The 26,734-nt window shown below is 51.5% G+C and overlaps 8 protein-coding genes across 8 annotated transcripts; 6 read left to right on the top strand and 2 right to left on the bottom strand.

Annotated features, from left to right (window-relative positions):
- Positions 1-323: 323 nt before the first annotated feature.
- On the top strand, positions 324-2,681 carry UHO2_05002 (uncharacterized protein; the record flags this gene model as incomplete). The annotated part of the gene is made up of 1 exon (XM_041557533.1): positions 324-2,681. One exon carries the CDS (start codon positions 324-326, stop codon positions 2,679-2,681), a length of 2,358 nt encoding a protein of 785 aa, XP_041413467.1.
- A 276-nt stretch (positions 2,682-2,957) lies between these two features.
- UHO2_05001 (putative NOP1 - fibrillarin) lies at positions 2,958-4,115 on the bottom strand (the record flags this gene model as incomplete). The annotated part of the gene is made up of 2 exons (XM_041557532.1): positions 2,958-3,970; positions 4,106-4,115. 2 exons carry the CDS (start codon positions 4,113-4,115, stop codon positions 2,958-2,960), a joined length of 1,023 nt encoding a protein of 340 aa, XP_041413466.1.
- A 950-nt stretch (positions 4,116-5,065) lies between these two features.
- Positions 5,066-6,694, top strand: UHO2_05000 (putative gamma-tubulin; the record flags this gene model as incomplete). The annotated part of the gene is made up of 4 exons (XM_041557531.1): positions 5,066-5,106; positions 5,193-5,373; positions 5,456-5,638; positions 5,735-6,694. 4 exons carry the CDS (start codon positions 5,066-5,068, stop codon positions 6,692-6,694), a joined length of 1,365 nt encoding a protein of 454 aa, XP_041413465.1.
- A 605-nt stretch (positions 6,695-7,299) lies between these two features.
- Positions 7,300-9,402, top strand: UHO2_04999 (related to TAF6 - Subunit (60 kDa) of TFIID and SAGA complexes; the record flags this gene model as incomplete). The annotated part of the gene is made up of 1 exon (XM_041557530.1): positions 7,300-9,402. One exon carries the CDS (start codon positions 7,300-7,302, stop codon positions 9,400-9,402), a length of 2,103 nt encoding a protein of 700 aa, XP_041413464.1.
- A 390-nt stretch (positions 9,403-9,792) lies between these two features.
- On the top strand, positions 9,793-10,788 carry UHO2_04998 (uncharacterized protein; the record flags this gene model as incomplete). The annotated part of the gene is made up of 1 exon (XM_041557529.1): positions 9,793-10,788. The coding sequence occupies one exon, from the start codon at positions 9,793-9,795 to the stop codon at positions 10,786-10,788; it is 996 nt and encodes a 331-aa protein (XP_041413463.1).
- A 5,496-nt stretch (positions 10,789-16,284) lies between these two features.
- On the bottom strand, positions 16,285-17,044 carry UHO2_04997 (uncharacterized protein; the record flags this gene model as incomplete). Its single annotated transcript, XM_041557528.1, has 5 exons — positions 16,285-16,310; positions 16,404-16,506; positions 16,618-16,678; positions 16,807-16,904; positions 17,042-17,044. The coding sequence occupies 5 exons, from the start codon at positions 17,042-17,044 to the stop codon at positions 16,285-16,287; spliced, it is 291 nt and encodes a 96-aa protein (XP_041413462.1).
- Positions 17,045-17,282: 238 nt separating this feature from the next.
- Positions 17,283-18,605, top strand: UHO2_04996 (putative tryptophan--tRNA ligase; the record flags this gene model as incomplete). Its single annotated transcript, XM_041557527.1, has 1 exon — positions 17,283-18,605. One exon carries the CDS (start codon positions 17,283-17,285, stop codon positions 18,603-18,605), a length of 1,323 nt encoding a protein of 440 aa, XP_041413461.1.
- A 4,925-nt stretch (positions 18,606-23,530) lies between these two features.
- Positions 23,531-25,924, top strand: UHO2_04995 (uncharacterized protein; the record flags this gene model as incomplete). The annotated part of the gene is made up of 1 exon (XM_041557526.1): positions 23,531-25,924. The coding sequence occupies one exon, from the start codon at positions 23,531-23,533 to the stop codon at positions 25,922-25,924; it is 2,394 nt and encodes a 797-aa protein (XP_041413460.1).
- Between the last annotated feature and the right edge of the window lie 810 nt (positions 25,925-26,734).

The following is a 26,734-nucleotide window of genomic DNA, read 5'->3' as shown; positions in this document are numbered from 1 at the left end:
TCCTGTCTCCTTTCTCGTGTCTTGAGCGCGACCCTGAAGTCGCGTAGAGAGAAGAGCTCAAAACGTGACGTTGAGTGTTGTGCAAGCTTGGCAGTTCCTAGTTACTGCTGTAGCTTTCCTCACACCAACACGCACACTTGACTTGATTGCAACAACCGCCCATCACCTCCTCACCCACCATTCATCAAAGCAAACATTCCCAACACGCCCATGGCTTTCTTCTCCATCCTGGTCACCTCCAATTGCTTTGAATCGCGGACTGGACATGAACACGGATGGACTCTACGGGAACCTCTTCACCAACAACACAATCAGCTGTCAAGATGAGCTCAGGAAGCGAGCAACCGATCGTCGAAAAGGCGGCGGCAGTAGATGCCTCAGGCTCAGCACCTACTGCAGGGACAACACAGAACACAGCAATCTCAGTGCCCCAAGTAGAACACACAACCGAAGCCGTAGAGGGGGCAACCAAGGAGGATAAAGATCTCGTGTCCATGACGATTGACTTGACAGACAGCGCAGCTAAGGAGACAGTAGAAGGCACAACGACTCAATATGACTCACTTCTAGAGGCAACAGAAGCAACAGCGATCACCTCGGACAACCAAGCACCAGCCGAAGAAGTGCCTCCAAGTCCAGCATCGCCCTCGACGCTACCGCCTTCCATGTCGATCCCAGAGATCAAGGCAGCATTGGCTTCAGAGCGTGATCAGGCCAAGGCGGCTGCATCTGCACAACCCGAAGGACGCAAAGGACCCTCATCGACAGATAGTACTCACCCTGTCATCCTCGGTATCGCCGTCGTCGACTTCAATCATCTCGTCGGTCCGCAAGTCGAATACACATATCCCAAGGAGCTTCAAGAAGATCAAGATCTTGTCAAAGCTCTCCCTTTCCTCGCACTTCCAGACGGCAGTCACCTTTCAGACGAAGACTTCTGCTACTTCCATTTGCACTGCCCTAAGCTTTCCCATTCGACCATCTTCGGTATCTCGTGTAATCGTCAAATCGCCGCAGATGCCTTGCTCAAAAAGGGCTCAGAGGTGACGCGAAGCACAGTGCAGAAGGCCATCGTTGTTCTAGCCAAGGAGCCCGTCTTTGGGCCAATACGGGAGAAGCTCGGCATCGTCACTCGCGCTTTCTTCGCTCAGGGCGACCTGGCCGATGTAGACATTTTGATCGACTTCCACTCTACGCTCGAGATCGGATTGCAAAGCGGTGGCATGTCCGAGGACCGCGAAGCAGTCATGTACATGGGCACTTCTCTGCGCGAGCTAGTCCACAAGTGGCGCTTCAAGACCTTGATGCTCGTCAAGCTTGTGCTGCTACAACGCCGCGTCATGTTCTTCGGCTACCCCGTCGAACAGCTCTGCAACTACCAGTACTCGCTCGTCTCGCTCATACCTGGTTTGCTCCTCAGCTTACAAGATGCCGGTGATCCCAGATTGCATCGACGTGCAGCTCATGTCGAGAAAGCCGATAGTTTGCGCTCATCTGACCGCAAGAGTCTGCTCAAGTTCCTAGGCATGCCGCTGGAAATCTTTGGCGAAGACGCCTTCTTCCAGCCTTACTGCCCATTGCAGCAGATCGACTTGCTCAAGTCACGAACATGGCTTGTAGGTACCAGCAATAGCATCTTCAAGCAGCAACGCGACTGCAAGATCGACGTCGTTGTCGATCTCGAACATGCCCATCTCGAGTTCCAGGATGCTAAGCTGCATCAGATTGTCAACTTGACACCTGAAGATCGCAAATGGATGGACGAGGTCATCTCCGCCGTGACCGAGACGTGGAACCCAGCCGACCCTACGCGACCAACATCAATGGGTTTCCACGGTAGTGACGACTACCTACGCATTCGCTTCGAGGACTACATCTGCGCCATGCTATCTTCGACCAAGTACGCAGACTTCTTGGCCAAGAGCGATGCTGAACAGGTGGCTATCCAGGCGCCAGATGCTTCGACTACAAGCAGCTTTGGTGCTGAGTTCCTCGTTGCACTTCGATCTACTGAGGCTTTCTCGCTGTGGAATTCTGTCACCGACTCGATGCTGTTCGATATTGTCGACCACAAGCATCCATGCCAAGGCAAGACATCGGCGATAGAGGATGTTGGGTTGCGTCTGTCAGCGGGCCTCCATGATTTGCATTTGGAAGAGAATCTTGCGCCGACCCGCGAAGCTATCGGCAGCGCTTTGCAAGCTGGTGGTGCCAACTTCTACCGCTTAGCAAGCAACTTGGGCAAGGACATCGCCAAGTTCCGCGCCAACCATGCCGCTGCTACTCAGTCTGTCGGCAGTGAGGGCTCCGCAGCGAACAGTAATAATGCTGGCGGTCTTGGAGGACTCACTTCCGGCTTTGGCTTTTTTGGGCAGAACAACTCAACGGGACCATCAAGTGGGCCAGGGACGACGTCGTCATCTGCGGCGCCTACAAGAGCATCAGGCTCAATAACGGGTGAAGCGATAGACGCTGATGGACAACATTCAACACGATCTGGTAGAACGACAACAATCGATGCACAGGGCAATGCTGCCGGCTTCAACGCCAATGAAGCACTCAATGCAGCAGGTCAAGCTGCTGCTCAAGCGGGCACGCAAGTCCGCGCCGCTTTGGGCAACTTCGGCTCCTTCCTCTCGGCGAGACAGAAGTCATGGGCTGCAGGCCGCGGCCAGCAATAGCAATAGCAACTCTTTGCATCATACACATTCTATACTAAACGATCGGCAGATCTCTATTAAAGCCGTCAGGGACAGTAATGGGAAGCAAATCACACACCTGACGATCAGCTTGTCTGAGCCTGACAAAGCAAAGAGAAGAATGCAAAATGAGAAACATGTTGAAAGAAACGAGGCTAGATATAACTACAGAAGCAGAACCAGAATGAAAGGGAAACGAAAGACTAGCAAATTACCAAAGGGCAGCCAAGGAGCAAAGCGAGACGCAACTAGCTACGTCTATGCCTTGTGGCGCTGATACTGAGCGACAAGCATGGCGTGGTCACGCTCGTATGGCTCCAAGGTAAGCTGCTCTCTGGGCTTGAACTTCATGCCTTTCAACTTGTTGACCTCGGCGGCGAAAACGGCCTCGGCTGGTGCTGTCGAGTCGATACAGCTGGCCTTGATCGAGATAAGTGCGTGACCCTCGTTCTTGAGGAACGACTCGGCGTTGTGTGCTACGATACGAGCCTGGTCTGGCTGGGCAACGTCGGCAAAGATGACATCGACGGTGCCGACGAGCATGCGGTACTTGTGAGGGTGTCGGGCGTCCTCGACAATGGGGATAACGTTGGTACGCTTCTTGGCCATGTTGATAAGATCACGTCCGGATCGGTGCGAGAACTCGACGGCGTAGACGATACCTTCGGGACCTACCAAATCGGCAACGTGCGAAACCGAGGTACCGCTGGCAGCGCCGAGGTAGAGAACCTTCTTGCCTGGTGCAATGTGAATGTTGTCGAGACCGCCGAGAACACCAGCAGCAAGCTTTGAACGGAAAGGGTTCCAGACACGGTATTCGGTCTTGGCAGTGGTGCCGTCAGCACCAGCACCGGGTGTCTCGACAGAAATGCGCTTCTCGCCGTAGACAGACTCTCCAGGGGCGATGTTCTTGGTGACGAGGAGCATCTCCTTGCCCTCGGCGACGAAGATACCAGCGTGACGGTGGGGCTTGACAATGACGTTGGAACCACCACGAGCACCGGGCTTTCCTCCACCGCGACCGCCTCGGCCACCGGGAGCGCCACGGCCGCGAGGAGCACCTCGTCCACCACCACGTCCACCGCCGAACCCACCACCACGTCCACCAGGAGCACCTCGTCCACCACCGAAGCCACCTCGTCCGCCACCAGCAGCACCACCGCGACCACCGCCGAAGCCGCCACGTCCACCACCGGGGGCGCCACCACGTCCGCCGCCGAAACCGCCACGTCCGCCTCCACGGGCACCGCCGCCACGACCTCCGCGATCACCTATTTGAATTGAAGGACAAGTGCAAAGCAGGGCAAAAGCAATGAGAGGGAGACGAAAAGATTAGTAATTGCTTCGCATATAATCGTAAAGGCTGCGCGGATGCTAGTAGCATTGCTGGTCGCATCGACACTTACCGAAAGCCATGTTGTGAGATGTAAGTTGTTGGTCTTAGTCTATTGCAGACTGAATGGAAAATGAGCAGATGTATAGATGATCTGCTATAAGGTACGAATGGGCTTCTCCTTCGATGCAGAATACGTCGTTAAATTTGTTGCAAGCGTTGACGACGAAAAGGTGAAGAGAACCAAAAGGGTCAAGATGTGTTAACAAGGTAGGATGGCGAAGATGAACCTCGAACGAAGACTTGCAGCCTCAGCAGCAGCTAGCACAACTGTCAGTCCTTTTTTTTTTTCTTTTTTCTTTTTTCTTTTTTTTTTTTTTTTTTTTTTTTTTTTTTTTTTTTTTTTTTTTTTGTCCTCCCTCTCCATCTGAAGCTTAAGCTCAGTTCCAACGCGGCAGAAAAAAATTCTCGGATTTCGAATTATTTTTTTTTCTCGTGCGTCTGTGTGTCGAAGAAGCTGAGAAATTTCAACTCTGCCGTCTGCTACCACGATCGCTAGTTGTGCTTCAGGGCTGTCTCAAATTTGCTCTCACCTGTTCGGAGCCGTACATCGAGTTAATCGGGTGAAATGCCTCACGCATTATCGGCGATGGCTTTCGTGCGCCGCGCGACGCGTGAAGTAACACTCTGCTGCTGAAGTTTAGGAGAGAGGCCCAAGGGCAAGCTCGAAAAATGTGGTGGGACCAACACTGCGGATTGATCATGATCATGCCCACTTGACTCGATAGCACCGTACCATCACACCAGCATTTGCAATTCTTGCTCGTATTTCCGACCCTGTCCTAGACCATCAGCAGCTCATCAATCCGCTAAATACGCATCTTACGAAAGATTCAAGCACTATTGCTGTGTTCGCTGGTGTGATTCCTTCCGCTCACACACCACTGGCTGCCTCTTCCTCAGCAAACACGCAGACTCATCAACATAAACTCGCTGCGCTTGGCACAAGTAGCGCGATTCGGCATACTTCAACATGCCTCGAGAGCTCATTACACTTCAAGTCGGCCAGTGCGGGTGAGTACACCCTTCACGCTTTGACCAATCTTCGCGGTCTGGGCCATTCGCAAAGCTGACCTTTTCTGTCCTTTATCTCGCAACAGTAACCAAATCGGATCGCATTTCTGGGAGCATCTGTGTCGTGAACATGGAATTGCAAAGGATGGTACATTGGAGGAATACGCAGCTGAGGAACAAGGTGGAGACCGCAAAGATGTCTTCTTCTACCAAGCAGATGACGAGCACTACATCCCACGAGCGATCCTCGTAGATCTCGAGCCAAGAGTAGGTAGTATTCGCCTGTCCATCACAATCTCGATCAGAGACAGCCGCTGATTCGGCATTCAATTCTCTACTATGCTTACAGGTTATCAACAACATCCTTTCAGGTCCATACAAGAACCTGTACAACCCAGAAAACATCTATAGCAGCAAGACCGGAGGTGGTGCTGGTAACAATTGGGCACAAGGTTACGCAGCAGGAGAGAAGATTGCCGACGAGCTCATCGAGATGGTCGATCGAGAAGCGGATGGCAGTGACAGTCTGGAGGTGAGTTAATTGATCAATGTCACACGTGTGCCAAAGCGATACCTTAGCGACTCAGATACCGACCAGCGAGCTTTTTCTCTCATTCCACCACGGCAGGGCTTCATGCTGATGCACTCGATCGCTGGTGGTACAGGTTCCGGTCTAGGCTCCTTCCTTCTCGAAAGGCTCAACGACGCCTACCCCAAAAAGCTCATTCAAACATACAGTGTCTTCCCCAACTCAGAAGAGACATCCGATGTCGTCGTTCAGCCATACAATTCGCTTCTCTCAATGAAGCGTCTCACCAACAACGCCGACAGCGTCATCGTCCTCGATAACGCAGCACTCAGCAGAATCGCAGCAGACCGACTTCACCTCCAGAACCCGAGTTACAGCCAGACCAACCAGCTTGTGGCCACTGTCATGGGCGCATCCACCACCACCCTCCGCTTCCCCGGATACATGAACAACGATCTTGTCGGCATCATCGCATCCTTGATCCCTACACCGAGAGCGCACTTCCTCATGACTTCATACACTCCTTTCACTTCCGACAACGTCTCGAGCGGCAAAGCGACCATGAAAACCACCGTTCTGGATGTCATGCGTCGTCTGCTCCAGCCCAAGAACCGCATGGTCAGCACCCTTGGCGCCTCCAAATCCAGCTGCTACGTCTCCATCCTCAACATCATCCAAGGCGAGGTCGACCCACGAGATGTGCACAAGTCATTGCTGCGTATTCGCGAACGACACCTCGCCAGCTTCATCCCATGGGGTCCCGCCTCGATTCAGGTTGCACTGTCAAAGCGAAGTCCGTACGTGCCAAGCTCGCATCGCGTCAGCGGTCTCATGCTGGCAAATCATACCGGTATCGCCAGTCTGTTCAGAAGGATGGTGGATCAGTACGACAGGCTCAGGAAGAGGAGCGCTTTCTTGGAGATGTACAAGCGCGAGCCTATGTTCGCGAATGACCTTTCAGAGTTCGATGAGGCAAGAGAGACTGTTGCGGAGCTCATGGCCGAGTACAAGGCGGCAGAGAGCCCAGATTACATCACTGGCCAGCCAGACGACCTTTGATGTCACAGCACAGCAGCCTGCTCAACATACCCCGCTTCTGGCTCGCAAGGGCGCTAGTTTGCGTGGCGTCCGTTTGCTGCACAGAAGCCATCTCTGCAAGGCGGTGTCGCGTTGTTTTCTCACGATCCTGTCACCTTGACCTTTTTCTTCCTTCTTTGTATTTGTACCCCAACTATGATCCCGTCTGCAATCAACCGAACGTCTGTGCCGTGCGAGCATGAAGATGTTGAGTGAACACTGTGTATCCGTTCGACCGATCTGTGTTCAGCATAGAGAGCCGTTTGCAACAGCTGAGGTGTTTGTGGCAGCAACGCGCGACTGCTGAGCCACGCGCCAAAAATGCACAACCGAGTGTGAGTTGCGGATCTTCCAGATGACCGAGATCCGAATGCATCCGCGCTTCTTGTCTTGCGACTTCTCTCCAACACCTCTACCTCACCGTCTCCTGACCTCGTACCTTCGCTAGCTGCCGTCTTCATCCTCCAATCGCATCCGATCACGGCCAGTGCCTCCATCGTGTGGTCCGAAAAGACGCCGTTCAAGCTTCACGTAGAATCAGGCAGCTTACGACGAGTCTCAACAGCAACACATATCACGGAAACGCGATGGCGCCCTCAGCAAAGAGCGGCAATGCTGCAGGCAGCAGCTCAAACAATGCTGCATCCATCGGAATCGGCCTCTCCTCATCATCCTCTGGAGGAGCAGGTGGAGGCATTGGACTCGGATCCTTGGCTGGCGTGCCAGCATCTGTCTACCCGACCGACACAATCCGAGACGTGGCCGAGTCAGTGGGTATCATGGGCATGAAGGAGAGCATTGCCGCCGCACTTGCAGCCGACGTAGAGTATCGTATCCGTGAGATCGTCCAAGATGCCACCAAGTATATGCGACACTCGAAACGAGACCAACTGAAAACAACCGACATTGATGCTGCTCTCCGCGCTCGCAACATCGAACCCATCTACGGCTTCCTTCCATCATCATCAGGGCGATCAAGTACTAACATTGCTTCAAAATACACTGCAGGTCCCACTTTCAGGCGTGTACAGACATCGTCAGGCGTACCGTTGCACTATGTAGAGGATGAGGAGATCGACTTCGACAAGATCCTGGAAGCAGGGCCGAAGATCGGTATTGGACGTGGAGTTGGATGGGGAGCTCATTGGCTTGCGATCGAAGGTGTCCAGCCTGCTGTGCCGCAGAACCCATCACCGATCGCCATTGCAGAAGCGAAAGGAGCTACGGGCTTCATGGGTTCGACAACGACACAACCAGGTGCAGCAGCGCCAGCAGCTAAAGCCGTCACTGTGGCTGGTGGAGAGGGCCAGGCTATTGCCAAGCCATTGGTCAAGCACATTCTCTCACGCGAGCTTCAGCTCTACTATGAGAGGCTCACAAAGTCGATTGTCAGCCCACCACCAGAAGCAGACGAAGACCTCGACGACGAAGTCGAAGAGCCAGCACCTGCTCCTGCGCCCGCAGCAACCGCACAGGACCAAGACGTTCAGATGGACAGTGTCGGCTCACCTAAAGATCAGATCGTTACTCCACCACGTCCCAAGCCACTCAAGACGTTCGCGCAGAAGGGCTCTGGCAACCACGTTCGCGATGCAGCGCTTGCGAGTTTGCGTGGCGATCCTGGTCTGCACCAGCTCGTGCCCTACCTCATCCAGTTTGTTGGGAGCAAAGTCATCGAGATTCTTCGCTCGCCTTCAGAGGAGAACGAAGCAGACGGCGAGTCGGTATCTACAGCGGTGCGCGAGAGCCGACAAATCAGCACAGCCGACAATCACATGCTCGGTGTCCTTCTCAGCACAATTCACGCTATCCTTGTCAATCCGCACATCTTCATCGAGCCATACCTGCACCAGATGATGCCGTCGATTCTGTCAGTCTTGCTGACATCCTCACTGGCAGAGCCAGAGCTCCATCGTCAGCTGCACTCCTCAGATGATATTCAAATGCCGCTGGTCACCGCTGGCCCTTCATCGTATTCGCTACGAGCGCATGCATCGGCACTGCTTACACATGTGGTCGATACCTTTGGCTCTTCGTATCCGACACTCAAGCCACGCGTTGTCGCAACGTTGCTCAAAGCGCTCATGACCGGCGTTATCCCAGGAAACAACAATCAAGACTCTGCCTCTCGACGCGAGGCTGCAGTACGAGAACCCCGTGCTAGCCCCGGAACCAAGCTCGGTGCACTTATGGCACTGCGTCGTCTCGGTAAAGCCAGTTTCCGTATGCTTCTCTCGCACTCTGCTCAACTCAATGCTAGACTCGGCGAGGGTTCGGAGTCCACCGAACAGACCGCTACTTCTGTGTGCCCACTTCGATCGTTAGGCGAATGGATGCAGTCATGGGAGTCCGGTGCGCTGCACGCAAATGAACGCTCGACGCAACTGCAAGCGGCTGAACTGCGAGTGATTCAGATGAAGCCAATCGTCAATGAAGTCGCGGGTGCTTTGCATGCGTTGTTGCCGCCGTTTGTTGCGCCGAATGCCGAGTTGACGGGTACCGCAGAAGAGAGGAACGAGACGCTGAAGAAGACCTTCGGAGAGTATTGGATGCAAAAGGTCGTGAATGTGGATGCTAGAGCAAAGGCGGCGTTGGAGACTGAGCTGGGTATGCGAAGTAGCAATAGCGGCGGTGCGCAGAGAGCGGTGGAGAACGGAGCTCGGTTGAAGCAGGAGAGTGAAAGTATGTAACTTAGTTGAAGATGCGTCGGCATCTCAAGTAAGATGCACATGTTACGGCCGAGACATTGAGACACGGGAGGCTCACGTAAGCGAGAAGTACAATGAGGTACGTAATTGTTGTCATGGTGACAGCACAGTGGCACCCGGTATCATAGCAACACAGGAGTACAAATGAAGAGACACATCCTGCCTCAAATAGGACCAGAGCAGTGAATGGAGTATATATATGTGTTTGTCATTCAGTCTCACACCATGAAAACCAAGCATTACATAGAACATACGGCTGTGGTAAAGGGAGTCTGATCATGACCCCGATAACGCCGTATATTAATTGTTATCTTCATTTGATTAAGAGTCTGAAGAAGCTATCACCGAGCTAACCGAAACTTGCCGACAACCATGGTAGAAGACACCGAAACGAGGACCAAAGGAAGCAGAAAAGGCAAGAACACCCAGGTTCGGGTCGACAATAATGCCACGAGCGAGAACGAGCCGGAGGCCATCAATGATGAAGCCGACAAAGACACCGATTCCGACTCTGACTTTGATGATGGCGACAAGCGATATAACTTTCGCACCCTAGCAAAGCTCCTCGAACCCGTGCCAAAGCTCATGTCACGAAACTATCATAGCTGGAGCGCTCATGTGAAATCTTTCCTCCGATCCATGCCTCATGCGATGAAACATCTCGAGGGAACGTACGACAAGAAACACCCGAAATGGAGCCGCTCCCTCGACGATGCTTTAATCAACGCCCTGCGTGGAACAATCGACACTACCGGAGAACACAATGTAAATTACCTCGTTCTAGATGTAATCAAGGAGTACCTTACTTTCAACCAAGTGTGGAGAAAGATTGAAAACGGTCTCACGAATGAAGCCACCAAGACGTCTCACAGACTTGCGCTTATCTCGCAACTCAACGATACAAAGATGTTTAACTCGGACACCAGAAAGCTAATTCAAGAGATCCGGTCCATACAAACCGAAAGCAGCCTCCTCGGCAAACCATTCGCCGATGATACATTGTTCTCGGCTCTGCAGAAATGCACGATCCGGCATCCGGTGTACAAGGAGACAGTTGCCACCGTCCATCAAATCGATTTCAATGCCCTTGCCACCGCACTAAGCATCCAGCAGACCACTGTCGAGAGCGTCCCCGCACAAAGGATCGACCCTCGACAAGCCAGTGCTAGAACCGCCGGCAACGACGATCAAAACGAACGGGCCAGAGAGACCGAAGCTGAAGCCGACAACAGCCACGCGAGCTCGAGGAACGCAAGCAAATCACGCCGAATCCGATGCTGGGTCTGCAAGCGACCGGGACATGGTATCAGTCAATGCGACGCCTTGGTTACCATTCCCAAGGACTCCCCCCTCGCTGAACCTAAATAGGAAGCGTGGTGCTCCCTCACCCTCCCAATGAAATGGCAGGACCCCTCGAACACAAAAGAAACAGCTCATTGGATCTTGGACTCGGGGGCGAGTTACCATATGGTGAACAACTACAGCATGCTCATCCACCCGAGAACTTGCTGAAAGCGGATAATTACCGCCGGAAGCGAGGTCTTGGAAGCGGCAGCTATAGGAGATGCAAGCATATCAACAGATTACAGGGAAATCTCTCTGCAAAATGTATTGTATGTAAAGCACCTTAATGTTAACCTTCTGTCAACAAATTCATTAATGGATGAAGGAGCACGAGTGATATTGGACACAACCGGCGGCCAAATTTTTCTAACAAACGGCATGACACTTAAGATTGCAAAGAATCGCGAGCAAGGACTTCTGGAGTTCCAAGGCGACACATGGCAAGAAAGCGCGATGGCCACATCAGCACCATTGTTTGAAGGTGTTGATGAGGAGTTCGAGCATATTGAGAATGAGCCGAAAGTTTCAAAGCAACAACTATGGCATGAGCGTCTCGGGCACCCAGGAAGAGATAAAGCTAAGGCGATCACAACCAAGTTAAAGGATAAGCATACCATGAAATTGGATCCAAACACCGCTCTGACATGTGAGCAGTGCGTACGATCCAAGAGCACAAGCGCTCGGATGGGGAAAGGTAGCGGCGAAAGAGCCATAGGGCCCCTGGATCTTATCCACGTCGATCTAATAATAGACTCGTCCCACGTGACGGAGTACACATGCACGTTGGTGCTGGTCGACGATCATAGCAAGTATGTGTATGCACAGCCATTGACACGAAAGAGTCATGCCTTTATGCAACTTAAAAGGATTGTTTTGTTCCTGGAGACACAGATGGATTGGAAGCTAAAAGCGATCCGATCCGATCAAGGAATGGAATGGAAAAGCAATGATGCATTAGAATGGTCGTTAGAAAAGGGCATAGAGTGGCAAACCACCGTAGGGTACAACAGCAAACAAAATGGATGGGTAGAAAGAATGAACAGGACCCTTGGAGAGAAGATGAGAACGTTGCTAATGCAGAGGAGACTACTGAAGAAGTTCTGGCCATACGCGATCAGAGCTGTGGCGTTCAAAATAAACCTCACTCCGAGTGTTGATAATGAATTCCCTTATCAAGCAATGTTTGGCAAGTCGCCGGAACGAGCTTTAAAGCTCCTACGAGTGTTTGGTTGTCTGGCATGGGTAAACGTACCCAAAGTTAAATGGGACAACAAGAAACTGGACCAGCGAGCCGTCGCATCCATTTTCTTAGGGTACAGTCTAGAAAGGAAGGGCTGGCTCTTCTACAGCCCGGACTACAATCCGAACATCTTCTGGAGCAACTCAGCAAAATTCATGGAATCAAAGTGCTGGTCAGACAGAACAGAGTGGCGACCAGTTGACACAAAGGCACCCCCAATGATGATGACAGAGGAAAATTTCGAAGATCTAGGATACAATAAAGAAAATATATTTGACGAAACAGATGAAGAGCCACTACGAGAATACATGGATATGGAGACAGACTCGGAAGAAAGATTAAGCGAAGGAACAGCAGAGGTGATGGAACAAGGACCAATCGCCGAAACTCAAATTGACAGCGAATTCTATGGACTCGTAGCGACGCGACCGGAATGGAGAAAGAACCTGGACCCAACCATACATGAAGCAATGAGTGGAAAGGACAGAAAGCACTGGGAGGAGGCCATGCGAAAGGAGCTGGATGGATTGGAGGCGATGGGCACATGGGAGATAGTCGACCTCCCAAAGGGTGCAAATACTGTCGACACACGTTGGGTACTCAAGATCAAAACCGATGCAAACCTCGTGCCGACAAAGTTCAAAGCCCGGCTCGTGGCACAAGGTTTCACTCAACGCGAGGGCATCGACTATACAGAGGTCTTCGCACCAGTAGCACCCATCCAATCCATTCGAGGGGTGATCGCTGTCGCAGCAGTACGAGATTGGGAAATGGATTCTATTGACATAAAGCAAGCGTACCTGAACTCCACTATACACCATGATGTATACCTCAAGCCCCCAGTAGGAATCGAAATACCACCTGGAAAAGTGTTGAAGGTAGTGAAAGGACTGTACGGTCTGAAACAATCGGGCCGAGAATGGAACATTGAGTTAGACTCACATCTCCGGACGATCGGATTCCATTGCATGCCGAGCGCACCATGCCTATACTCAAGAGGGACAGGCGACAAGATCACGATCATCACAGCATACGTGGACGACATGCTAATAACATCACCCAGTCGTGATGAAGTAGATTGCGCAAAGCGAGAGATCATGGACAAATGGGAGACGCAAGACAATGGAAGGGTCAAAGAATTTCTGGGTATCAAGATCACACGTGATAGAAGACGGAGGAGGATATCTCTGGGTCTAACGGCATACATCAAGGAAATGGTGAACAAATGGTTAGGAGGAGCAAACGAGAAATCTTGGGTACCCATGCTGAGTGTAGCGAACATTGCCAGAGGCGAGCGATGTGAACCTCAGCGAGCAAAGAAGTATCAAGAATTGGTCGGCCAACTATTATGGGTCTCCAACACAGCCCAACCAGATATTGCCTTTGCTGTCGGCGTATTGGCGCGATATATGTCGATCCCGATTGACAGTGCATGGAAGGCAGCCATCCATGTGGTAAAGTACCTGAACCAAATGAACGAATATCAGTTGCACCTAGGAGGGGAGACAAACGAGCACTCGGATACACTGGTAACGACGTATACCGACGCAAACTGGGCATCCGACCCCACAAATGGACGAAGAAGCACCTTGGGGTCGATAACATATGTATATGGGTGTCCAGTGAGTTGGAAATCACATGTTCAGAAGTGTGTGGCATTGTCGGCAGTCGAAGCAGAGTTTGTCGCCGCTTCCGAAGCGGTGCAAGAAACCTTATTCTTCTCATATTTGCTCCAGGATTTGGAGACCACGGACGTTCGGCCCGTACTATACACAGATAGCCAGGGGTGCATACAGGTGAGTAAAGATCCAGCCAAACATTGGAAGTTAAAGCACATCGACACACGGTATCATTTCGTTCGCGATCACGTGCAAGAGGGCGATGTGGAAATCAAATATGTCGGAACGGCAAACAACGTTGCAGATGTCTTGACAAAACCCTTACAGGGTCTTAACACCTCACGATTGGCTAGGATGATAGGACTGGAGATCCCGCTGAAGGGGGGAGTTGAAGATGCGTCAGCATCTCAAGTAAGATGCACATGTTACGGCCGAGACATTGAGACACGGGAGGCTCACGTAAGCGAGAAGTACAATGAGGTACGTAATTGTTGTCATGGTGACAGCACAGTGGCACCCGGTATCATAGCAACACAGGAGTACAAATGAAGAGACACATCCTGCCTCGAATAGGACCAGAGCAGTGAATGGAGTATATATATGTGTTTGTCATTCAGTCTCACACCATGAAAACCAAGCATTACATAGAACATACGGCTGTGGTAAAGGGAGTCTGATCGTGACCCCGATAATGCCGTATATTAATTGTTATCTTCATTTAACTTCTACTCCGATCTCACACTAACGCCAACTTCGCTTACTTGGGTATATATCACATCACCCGGATCGACTATCGCGACTGGCCTCAGCATGCCAGTTAACAGATAGCCGACATAGTTTCCCCGTAGTTCCCCCGTAGTTCCCCCGTAGTTCCCCCGTTACGTTTCAGTTTGGTATCATATACATATACATAGGATGCTGGAAGACATACATATACACTCGAATCATCTTGTACTTAGCTTATGATTATCATCGCAATCGATACTTGTGATCAACGCTGTTTGTCGCACGCCCGCACGCCCTACAACAAGGAGTCGTGAAGCAATCCATGCTTCTCGTTCGAGATCTGTACTTTTATCCATCATCTTCTTGTAGTCGTATCACGTCAAAAGCAGGCCTGTGTCTCCTTCATGTCATTGAATGATCACATTGTGGGCAGAAGCAAAGTTCGAGACACAGCCAAGCTTCATCTTGCTGCAGGCCAAGTCGTGCTCAAGCGTCAAAAAGTCACACGCTGTGCAGAGTTGGACAAAGGGAACCCGGCGAAGCTCAGTCTCACTGTGTGGGTTGCGTGTCTGCTTGGTCCGTGCGCTTACGTGGTCCAAGGCTTCAAATTTTGAACTGCTCTCCTACCCTTTTCCTCTTGGGCTGTGCGCGCGTGAGGATTTGGCGCAGCATCGGAAAACACATAAAACCCAAGCCAAGCCACGAACCTTTCCCCCTTTTCCTCTCTTTCCTCATCCTCCTCGAGATACGCCGCCTCAAGCGCTGAAAGGGCTCCACTCAGGGAATGCCAACCGTCAGGGAGGCGAGGCGAGAGGAGGGGGGTCCGGCGAAGACACACGGTCTTGCGTCGTTAGTAGACAAGCATCGTCTGCGGGGTTAAGGGTGACGTCTCTCTGGAAGCCCCAAACGAAAGTCCCTGTCATGGGCAAACGAAAGTCCCTGTCATGGGCAAGCGAACGAAGTCCCTGTCATGGGCAAGTGCAAGTCCCTGTCATGGCCAAGCGAAAGTCGTTGGCCTGACGAGGGTCGTTAAATGTAAAGTGGTCGGGCTCGTGCCTTTCCACAGAATTGAAGCTCAGCTCCTGAGACCAGAGCGAACAGAACCTGGTCCTAGCGCGCTGGAGAAACGCGACGTGCTTGGTATTATTGCGTATGCCTTGCTCGGCGATGAAAGAGATGAGCAGAATGTCGACAACCGTCGAGTTCCTTCTCGTGTCATAGGTGCCCTTGTGGGTGTCCTCGAAATACAACAGCCCCGAATGCCAAGCGTTCGTAGGTGAGGCGACGTTTCCCCCCTTCGCAAGTCCCACAATCATCATCAAGAACTCTTTCTTTGCGATTCTCCCTCTTCGTTGGATCAAGGCAGCTGGTCGGTTCGATGCGCGGTACTTCCGTTCACGTTGCGAATCTGGTCTGATACGAAGTCGGGCGAATGCCCACATGCAGAGAATCTGTCCCCCTCTCTTGTTCTTGATGAAGATGCTCAAGATTTGCAGCAGGTACAGCTTACTTGACAGAGCCGAATCCTGTGTTATGGTGAGAAGGCGAACGATGCTCCTCTGCGCCAGTCTTTTGACTGATGGAGCTTTTTTTGGTCCCCTTTTCGACGTTGCCGAATGTCATGAAAATCAAAAATATCTTTGCCGTCCGTGGTTGTCTGTGTGTTCCGTGCTTGAGTCGAAGCTTTCTGAGATCTTCTCATCGTCGACTTGCTCAAGCGCCCTGCGCACCGTTGCTCTGATCAGGCGCTGCTGAGCGGATGCAAGATGCACCGACCTTGCCGTCCCTTGTCAACAGTATTGCTCACGATGACCATTCTCCAGCATGCTACGGAACTGTTGCTCGATGCAAAGATGACAAATGATGTATGCCATGATGATGAAGAGTAATGTACAAGAGCTGACTGTTGCAGCGTTGGAATTCTGGTTGAGATGCTTAGCGTTTGGCCTGCGACGCGGCCTCTGTTCGAATGGTTCATCATGTCGAAGTAAAGACAGGTTAGTCAGTAGAGATGGTCAAAAGAGACAGCATGCAGAGTAGAACGGAGAACTTACCTCTCCTTGTTGCGTCTTCGAGCAGTTGTGTGTCGACGGCAGCAGCTGGGATGTGGACGTATCGAACGACTGAGCCTCGAATGAATGCTGACTTGACGGCCATCTGTGCGAGTGACAGCATTGAGAGTTGACAGTCGGAATGATGTGTGTCAGTGTGGTCGGTTGCAGATTGAGAGCGATGCGTCTACAGTGCGTGTGAGGGATAGATGCTAACCATGTGAGGGTGTTTCGCTTCATTAAGAACGCGGATATTGTCGACCTTGAAGTTCAAGAACCTATCAGGGCCGCGATCGAGAGGTAAATGAGTTGATCATTCAGGGTAGGGTGGCGCGAAGATCGAGGGCGATCAGCGAGATGGTCTGGTTAGGATCTTCGAGCACCAGATGCTTGCGGATAGACTTACTGATCAACACTTTTAAGTGTGCCCTGAATGGCGAGGTCGTTCTTGAGTTCAATGGTGACCTGCTGCCCTGTGAGGGTCTTGAAAGCCGAGAATATAAGCTGCAAGTGGCATTGTCGATGAGGAGAAGAGAATGATGTTCCGAGCAGTTGGTTCGTGTCAGTCGCCTACGTGTCCGAGTTGACTGCTTCGCAGCACCACCTGGAAGCGCTTATGAGACCTATGCTGCTGTACCTACCATCTGTGCTGACGATTGTCTGTGGTGAAGAGAGCTTGTGGAAGGAAAGATGATCCCGAAGCAAGGAAGTGTGAATTGGCATATGCGCTGCTCCACTCTCTCGAGTCTGAGAAGCGAGCTCACGTGACGCGAAGGTGGGATTTTAGGACTCAAGAGCTTAGACCCTCTTTGCGCAGTTCTCCTTGACTCGACATTTCTCTTCGCCCTCAGCCTGATCATCTACGCTCAGGCAGCTCGAACCATGTCTGCCCAACGGATCACAGAAAGCGTTGGTAACGCCTCGCTCGAGGCCTCCGTCGCCGCTGCCACCGAACAAAAGGTCACACCCTGGGACGTCGAAGGAGCCACCGTCGACGGTCAACAAGTCGCTATTGACTATGACAAGCTTGTCAAAGAGTTCGGTACACGCAAGATCGACCCTGAGCTCCTCGCCCGATTCGAAAAGCTCACTGGCTGGAAGGCACACCCTTTGCTCCGACGAGGAAGCTTCTTCTCCCACCGTGAGCTCGACAAGATCCTCGACCGCTACGAACAAGGCAAGCCCTTCTACCTCTACACAGGCCGAGGACCAAGTTCGGACTCTATGCACTTGGGACACTTGATCCCCTTCCTCTTCACCAAATGGCTCCAAGACGTTTTCGATTGCCCCTTGGTGATCCAACTCACCGACGACGAAAAGTTCCTCTTCAAACCCGCGCTCAAAATCGAACAAGTGAAAGATTTCGCCTTCAAAAACGCCCGCGACATCATCGCATGCGGCTTCAAACTCGACAAAACCTTCATCTTCTCCAATCTCGATTACGTGGGTGGTGCATTCTACGCCAACATCGTTCGCATCTCCCGAATGATCACCATCAACCAATCCAAAGGAACCTTTGGTTTCACCGATAGCGACAGTGTCGGTAAAGCACACTTTGTTTCGATTCAAGCGGCACCTTCGTTCTCCAACTCTTTCCCGCAGATCTTTGGCGAGAAGCACGACATTCCTTGTTTGATCCCATGCGCTATTGATCAGGATCCATACTTCCGTCAGACTCGAGATGTCGCTTCGCGTTTGAAGTATCCTAAACCTTGCTTGATCCATAGCAAGTTCTTCCCTGCGCTGCAGGGTAGTCAGACAAAGATGTCAGCATCGAACGAGAACAGCAGTATCTTTATGCACGATACGCCGAACCAGATTAAGAACAAGATCAACAAACATGCTTTCTCGGGCGGACAGGAGACTGCGGAAGAACAGCGTAGATTGGGTGGTAACCCTGATGTCGATGTCGCCTATCAGTATCTGACGTTCTTTTTGGATGACGATGCGGAAGTGGAACAGATCGCAAAGGATTACAGGTCCGGTGCGTTGTTGACGGGAGAACTGAAGAAGAAGTGCATCACGATGCTGCAGAAGGTGGTAAGCAATTTCCAGGAAAAGAAGGCTGCGGTTACGGATGAGAAGATCAGAGAGTTCATGAACAAGGATAGAAGGATCGACCCTATTATGCCACCAGCTGGATCGACGGCAAAGTTACAAGCTGAGCTGTCGAAGGATACTGTTGTTGCTAGTACTAAGGCATAGAGATGTAGGTTGGCTTTGTTTGGCAGTGCCTAGATCAAGGGTCGCACGTTGTTCTAATTGCAGTAGTCACTATTTCATACCACGTAATGCTGTGTGTCTTCGTTCTGACTGTGTTTCCTTGACCGCTCGGCTGTGTGGGTTCCATTTGCCAAATCACTTTAATTCTCGCATGTGCTTTGAGATTGACCTCAACTTGATGACTTGAACGTTGTTTGAGGTTTCGCAAACGAAAGACCAAAATTCGACGCCAAAAAGATGGCACAACAATGGGAGCTCGAGTTGGATGTAAGGTCGACATTTTGCACAAGTTTTTCTGGTTCGCACGGACAGCCTGCTAATCTGAGCTATTTCATGGCGTTGTCACAAGCCCAGGGAGAGGGAGATGAAAGGTGTCTTGGAGGCGTGGAAGCCTGGCGGCCAAAAGCTCGCTTGCTCGACCTTGTGAACCTTCAACACCCTGTCCGCTCGGGTTAATCATGTTGGCCGTGGCATGGGCCGTCCCTTTGTTTCAAGTAAGTATCACCAACGACCCTTCTGAGTACCGACTGCTGACAAGGGCGACAGCTTGTGGTAGCGCTGCATTATCATTTTCATTCTCTGTTCGGGAAGACATGCGCTTGTTATCATCGTCGTGTTTGCCGAGCGTGGGTCACAGAGAAAGTATCGGATGTTGCGGTGGAGCGGTCCGGGGGCGCAAAAGCGCAAAAGCGCAAAAGTGAAATGGCGATCAAAACGGAGGAGGAGGATTGGATCAGAGATAAGGGATATCAGCAGTCAGAGTTCGGCAATCCCCAGTCGCGAGGGAGAGGAGAAGGAAATCGTGTGAAAAATCCTATCCTCCCCTCCTTGGAATCATGCCGACTGAGGGAGCAGCGGAGCTTCACACGTGAGGCACCGAGAAAGCCTCGGCCCAACTCGAGCGAGCTGAGAGCTTCAAACCTGTCAAGTGGGATGGCTACACTCCCTTCAAGCTTGTGTCGGGCACAGCAAGCTGAAGGACTAGACTGATCTCTTCGGCATCTAAGTAGTGGCCGATGGCTCGTTAGAATTAGAGAAGCACGAAGGGAAGCGGTAGGATATACAAACAGCATCAAAAGAAGGCGTGTGTGCAGCAGCGGGCATCAGCGGGCATCAGCTTACTCGGTAGGGCTTTGCTTGTGTGACGCTTTGTCTGTTTTCGCCGAGGCAACAAGAAGCAGTAGAGTAGTAGCTGCAGCAGCAGTTGCAGGAGCAGAAGCACCAGGTGAAACATGCATGCTCAAAATCAAGCAACACAGCCGCAAATCTGCCTATTGAAAAACAGACACAGTGCTGTCGATGGCGTGTTGTTGCCACAAGAACAAGGACAGTGGGATCGTAAAGATGTCAGCTTGACCGTGAGCTTTATCGTGTGTCTGCCGGACATGGAAGGGCGTGTGGGGGACACTAGCTTTGTCCATTATGAAAACAGGTCACAAGGTTCAACAACAGGTTGGGTGTCGGGAGAACTTGGAATGAAAGCTTGTTGATCTGTCTGTCAAGTCACAAGGCAGTCCCGAAGCAAAGGGTCAGTCAGAGCTGCAGAGGCGAGAATGCAGAGAGAAATGCAGAGAGAAATGCAATGATGATGGGATGCAAGCTTGGTCGTGTGTCACTCGGTCGGATCTTTTTCGGTTGCTCATGCTCAGATCTGCCGCTCCATTTTGCAAAAAGGAGAGAGAGAGAGAGAGAGAGAGAGAGAGAGAGCGCGCGCAAAAAACAAAAACAAAAAACAAAAGGCATGGCTAGTGAAAATAGATGAAGCTGCAATTTCTCTATGCTTTGATCCTCATCCAAAGTACCGTTTCTCTCCTTGATCACTTTTTTATTTTTTATTTTATTTTATTCTATTTTATTCTATTTTATTTTATTTTATTTTATTTTATTTTATTGTTTTGCTTTCCATCGGTGCCACATTGTGGGTCAATTGACACCAAGAGAACACTTCCGAGAAAAGAGTGTATTGATGCATTGTGCACCAACGCACCACTGACTCGCAGATGAGTGAGCGAGTAAAAGAGCCATCAGTTCCGAGGGTCCACCCTACCGTTATGAATCTCACTTGCGCGTTGCCCACCACACAAACACAGATAGGATTGCCAATGCAGTGGATCAGCAGTGATGCCAAGACGATGAGCGAGCACAAAAGAGCTCTTGTCTCCACAATTAACACAGTACTGTAACCATGCAAGAAAGCAGCGCATTGAAAAATGAAGATTCTTGGCCGTGGGCCCAAGGGTTTTCTGCTCAGAGCAGCATCATCGCTTTGTGGGAGGCGACACTGTCTCGGCTTACACTATTGTTTGGTAATCACGTGACAATAAGTCATGTGATGTGATCCGTAGTCAGAGATTCTGCCAAGTGATCGCGCAGCTACTGAATGCTCTCTCCAATCACCACCATTCTCGCAGCTGCTCGCATAGCAGAACCTCGCCGTTTCTTCAAGTGGTTTTCCCACCCTGTATTCCCCGGCCCCGCCCCCTTGTCTTCACGCTCATCCCGCAATCTTAACCTTGCTTTATGCTCTCGTATTTTCTATGCTATGGTATGAATTGATGGTCCGGACGTTCAAACAGGCTCCGCCCGCGTCGAAAAGAAAGAGACAGAGAGAGGCGCAGAGCTGCTGATCTTGATCTCTGTCTGACCGATTGCTGTGGACTGACTGTGATGTTATTTTCACTCTCTTTGTTTTTTTTTGTTTTTGTTTTTGTTTTTGTTTTTTTTTTCCCCTTTTGATTCCCGCTATGATACGGGCCTCTTCTTTCTGTGCTTCTGCTGCTCCTTTGCCTCGCCTCGACTCAGCGTGGGATCCATGATGGCAAAACCGCTGTCGCTGATTCGACTCGCTCTATCGTCCGCTTTGCATTGGCATCGCATCGCCCGACCAGTGACCCTTTTTCAAATCGCGGCTCTCTCCCTCTCCGCGGTTGCTGCTACGTCTAAATCCTCTTTTTCTCTCGCTACATTCACAAGAAGTGACAGGGCAGCTTGACACTCTCTTTTACCTCTTTTATATATATTAATATATATCTATCTATATATAAATATATATTTATATTCTTTTGGCCCATCGTATCTGGCCAACTAACCGCGGCTTTCTTATTTGGCGCCTCGCCTCTGTTCTCTGCATCACTTACAGCAACTGAGCTCTGTTACTCTGCCTTCGATATCCGTTCCGTTCCGCTGGCCTCCGACCCATCCGCTGGTTCGTTGATCGATTGCGTCCGGTTCCTTGTGCACCTCTGCACCCGCCTTTCACCATCATCTCTCACACACTCTCTTCATCCTTGTCGTCGCCGTCGCCGTCGCCGTCACCGTTCCGGTCACCATCCATCCTTGTTCATCATCCATTACACATCTCATCGGCATCGTCACCCAACGTCGCCATTATCAACATCTTGCGGTCGTCGCTACGTTCCGGTTACTGCGCTTGACTTCGCTTGTTCGGCACATCAACAACCTAGCAACAAAGATCGCTTTGCCCATTTGTCACGAAGAGATCCTCTACATTTTGTTGCCGTGTCAAGCCTTTCACGATTAGTATCCTAATCAGGATCTGCTTTCTGAAGGCGTCTCGCGATCAAGTCACCACTGTCGCCACCCGTACAAGTCAAGAGACTAGATACTTCTCCACCGTCACTGATCTCAACATTACCTTCTACGTAACGCCTGGAAAGATCACGTCACCATCTCAACGTTGAGCTCTCGTCTTTCTCTCTCAACGCCCGACGGTCTTCGCTCAGGCTTGGCGCGAGCTTATTTGATCACCACCACTCTTTCCATCTGCAAAGGCAACGGATCCAGACGAGTCGCCTATAAGGGTTCAGCATATACGGACGATCTTGTACGCTCCTCTTGAGTCCCGCTAGCCAGCTCGACACCCGTGAGCAGCTGATCCATCATATCGACCTCCACGCCAGTCAGTATTGCTGGCATACGTTTGCATCGCTCTTCGCCACCACATCGTCATCTGCTACGTCACGCGACCAGCATCTACACAAAGGGCGAGATCCTTTGACAACCACAACTATGTCGTCTGCAGGGTAAGTTGATTTACACCGGACCGTAGTCCTCCGTCGCCCCACCAGAGCTTCTTTCATCCTTGTTCCAGTCAATTCCGCGGTTTTGAAGCGATTCATATGGCTTTTCGGCATAGGGCTGTCTCTCGGAGATGAAGCACACACACGCTCTGGAGCTAGATCCTATTCGAGATGTTGCAGGGGCTGGAGCGGAAGCAGAACGAAGCGGAAGCAAAAGACAAGGGCCCTTTTTCACGAACCAGCAGCAAAAGTGTAACCGGTCCCGAATCAGCTCCGAGATCGCACTCCTTTCCTGCCACACAGTCAGCAGAACGTTTGTTTCGTCGATTCGACGCGCTTGTTTTAAGCTTCTGCAGTGTCATAACAGGCTCTTGGCGCTTGGAAACACACCTATCCCGGCCGTTGTGCTCGTTTCAGTAGCGCGCGATTCGCCGAAAACCGTAGCACAGCATTGTCGCACAGCAGTGTCGCACAGTGTCGCACAGCGCAGCTCGGCGCTCGTCGGTGTCAAAGTCGTAGGCTGAGCATCTCCGCATTCCGCATGGAAACGGAGCGAGCAAAGCAAGTTCACGAGGGCCTGCAGTCTTCTTTTTCGTCCAACATTTGCCAGCTCGCTTCGTCTCTCAATCGATTCTTGCCAACTTTGACACTTCTTGCGCTCCGTTCCGTCTCTGTCGTCGTTGCTCCACTTGCGCAGAATCGCTTACTGACACACTATCCTTGCCTTTTCAATCATTACATTCGAACAACCACAGTCCTTCGCACGACCACGGCGATAAAAGCTACAGCAACGTAATCACCTCCACCTGCACACCCGGCCCATCTCCCGTCAATACACCAGGCGCTATCTCCGCATTGCCAGTTCCAATGTCTGGAGGGTCACATCACCACCCTCCCGCCATGCCTTCCAACTCCATCTCGATAGCCGGCGCATCCCAAGAACAACATACACCTGGAAGTTATGCGCCGTCATCCATCAACGCATCGTCAGATATGGGCTCCGTCATGACAGAAGACGAGGAAGATCTTGAAGATTACGGCAAGGGAGGCTACCACCCCGTTCACGTAGGCGACACTTTCTCCGACGGACGATATCTCATCGTCCGCAAGCTTGGCTGGGGTCATTTCTCCACCGTCTGGCTCGCAAAAGACAACAAGATGAAGAGGCACGTTGCCTTGAAGGTCGTCAAATCCGCACCACACTACACAGAGACCGCATTAGACGAGATCAAGTTGCTCCAGCGACTCGTTTCCACCAACCCTAATCACCCGGGAAGGCGGCATTGCGTTTCGCTCCTCGATCATTTCCGACACAAAGGCCCCAACGGCTCGCACGTATGCATGGTCTTTGAGGTGCTCGGCGAGAACTTGCTTGGTCTTATCAAGCGCTATCAACATCGAGGTGTGCCTCTACACATTGTCAAGCAGATTGCCAAACAGGTCTTGCTCGGTCTCGACTACATGCACCAGGAGTGCGGTATCATTCACACCGATCTCAAGCCCGAAAACGTGCTCATTTGCATCGATGATGTCGAGGCGGTCGTTGAAGCCGAGTTGCGGTCCAACCCTGCTGCAGTACCCACAAAGCTCGTTGGCGTTCCACCAAGTCAAGGCCGAGGAGGTACGCAAACACCAAAACGAGACGGTATCTTCATCACTGGTTCGCAGCCATTGCCAAGTCCAAGTAGCAGTCTCAGCTCGAGTCCCATGTTCGACAAGTGGGCATTTGGCATGTCCAAGATTGACAAACCAAGTGTGAGCGACAGCGAGAACGGGTTCCGAGGTGGTGCAAGCAGCGAGGCAGCCGGCTCGAAAGGTGCTTCCTTGGCGACTAGCAGCAGGGATCCGGAGAGGTCAACAGAGATGCTTGGTCAAGGTATTTCGCAGCTCAGCACACAAGGGTCCAGCAGCTTGCCTGCTGACTCGTTCGGTAGCAGGATGACAACAGGTGCACCTCAGCAGAAGGGTCCCTCGTTGCTCTCTCTCGGTGCTCCACGTGTCCCGCAAGCATCCGAATCTTCAGCAGCAGCAGCATCAAACTCGACCGCACAACCTCCTGCGGAAGCAGCAGCGGCAGAGCCTCAAGACTCGCCTTCCCCCATGTCGGTCGACTCGCCGAATTCCACCAATCACGCAGAACCAACGCCGATGGACGAGAGCACGCATCAACCCGCACCAGCAGCTGGCGATCCCAACATGCTCCCACCTCCACCACCGTACGATCCTAGCTCACTTGAACGAATCACAGTCAAGATTGCCGACCTGGGTAACGCATGTTGGGTTGACCACCATTTCACCAACGACATTCAGACACGGCAGTATCGATGTCCTGAGGTTATCTTGGGTGCCAAATGGGGTCCAAGTGCCGATATGTGGTCTGTCAGTTGCATGTTCTTTGAGCTGCTCACGGGAGATTACCTCTTCGACCCTGCCGCAGGCACCAAGTACAACAAGGACGACGATCACGTAGCTCAAATCATCGAGCTGTTGGGCGACTTCCCAAAGAGTCTTGCTTTTGCAGGCAAGTACAGTGCCGACATGTTCAATCGACGAGGAGAGCTACGTCACATTCACAAGCTTCGGTTCTGGCCGTTGATCTCGGTGCTTCAGGAGAAGTATCTGATGCCGTATGCTGAGGCAAATGAGCTTTCCTCGTTCCTGTTGCCGATGCTGCGGTTGCATCCCGAGAAACGAGCTGGTGCGAGGGAGCTATTGGATCACCCATGGATCGAAGGAATTGTGGTGCAGGGAGAGATCGAGCAAGCGATGCGACAAGCAGGGATTGACGTCGATGCGCTAACAGCTGGGACGAGTCCAGGTGGGAGGGCATTGCCTCCTGGTTTGACGCCTAGTGAAGCGGATGCATTGAAGCCTGTCGGTTCGGTTTCCAGCAGCCCAGCACCGATGTCGCTTGGCATGCAAGGATTGGAAGTTGCAAAGAGACGAGCGGCACAACATCAGGAAGAGGCAGCTGCGGCGTCTGGTCAGACTAGTGCTACTTCTTCCGCTCTTCCCACGCCGAATATCGGTGGAGGACCAGTGCAGGCTTTGCAGGCTGAAGCGCTAGAGAAATCAAGTTCGAGCGATGGAGCTAATGAGTCTCACATGACAGTTAAGGGGTTAGCTCAGGAAGTTTCCACTCCGAAGTTGAACACTCAGCAGCAAGGACAGCAGGGAGGGGGTAATGGTGGATCGAGTAACAGAGAACCAGGTTCTCCTTCTCCTCAGGGGTTGCCTCGTCCTGTTGCAACCATAGTGTAGTAGTACACACGCAGTAGCATCCATAGACATTCTCTCTTCCATTCCAGACTTGGGCTTCGCTCTTCAGATACCAGTCCGCATTCTAGTCCCGATTTTCGGTTCGTCTCTTGTTGTTTTCTTTTTGCCATTGATCACTGTTTTGTTTGACATCCATCATCGAGCTTGTGTGATTTGACTGAGAGCATCGTTTGAGACTCACACTCTGTCTGGAGCTCTAAGGATGAGATCGTGTTCCGGTCTCTCTTTTGAGTGAGCTGTGTGCGGGGCAGGGCGTACATCGCCACACCTGGATCTAGGTTAAAAAAGAAAAAAAAAAAAAAAAAAAAAAAAAACAGCTTTCCCTCACGCAGGTTCCTCACCCCAAACACACTGGAACAAGAAGCAGACAGTACAGCAGCCTTGAAAAATAGTCAGCATCAGCTGTTGAAAAGTGAAGGAGTTTGGTCCCGATAACTGGCGCTCGGGGAGAGTCTAAGTACGATGTCACTGCTGGTTTAGACAGAAACATATATACTCAATTGACTAAGTGAACGTGGTGAGAACCTAGTGTTCTCAGCTTGATATATATATATCTATGAGGCTCATACCGAACATGGGAGTATGCTACTTCATGACCTAGCTTGACAACGAGCGGGACTGTGTTGTACCCGATCTCTGATCAGATCTACTTCGCCCGATCCCTCTCGCATCGTCTCATGTCAGCTTACATCAACATATTGGATTGTTTACTTTCAGCATCAGCAAGAGTGAAGGGCACAAGTACGAAGCTCATCATGCACACCTCTTGGGAGAACACTACACAACACGCAA

This window comes from Ustilago hordei (genome assembly GCF_900519145.1).
Source record: "Ustilago hordei strain Uho2 genome assembly, contig: UHO2_contig_11, whole genome shotgun sequence".
Taxonomy (NCBI): Eukaryota; Fungi; Basidiomycota; class Ustilaginomycetes; order Ustilaginales; family Ustilaginaceae; genus Ustilago; species Ustilago hordei.
This window is presented reverse-complemented; position numbering and strand designations above follow the sequence as displayed.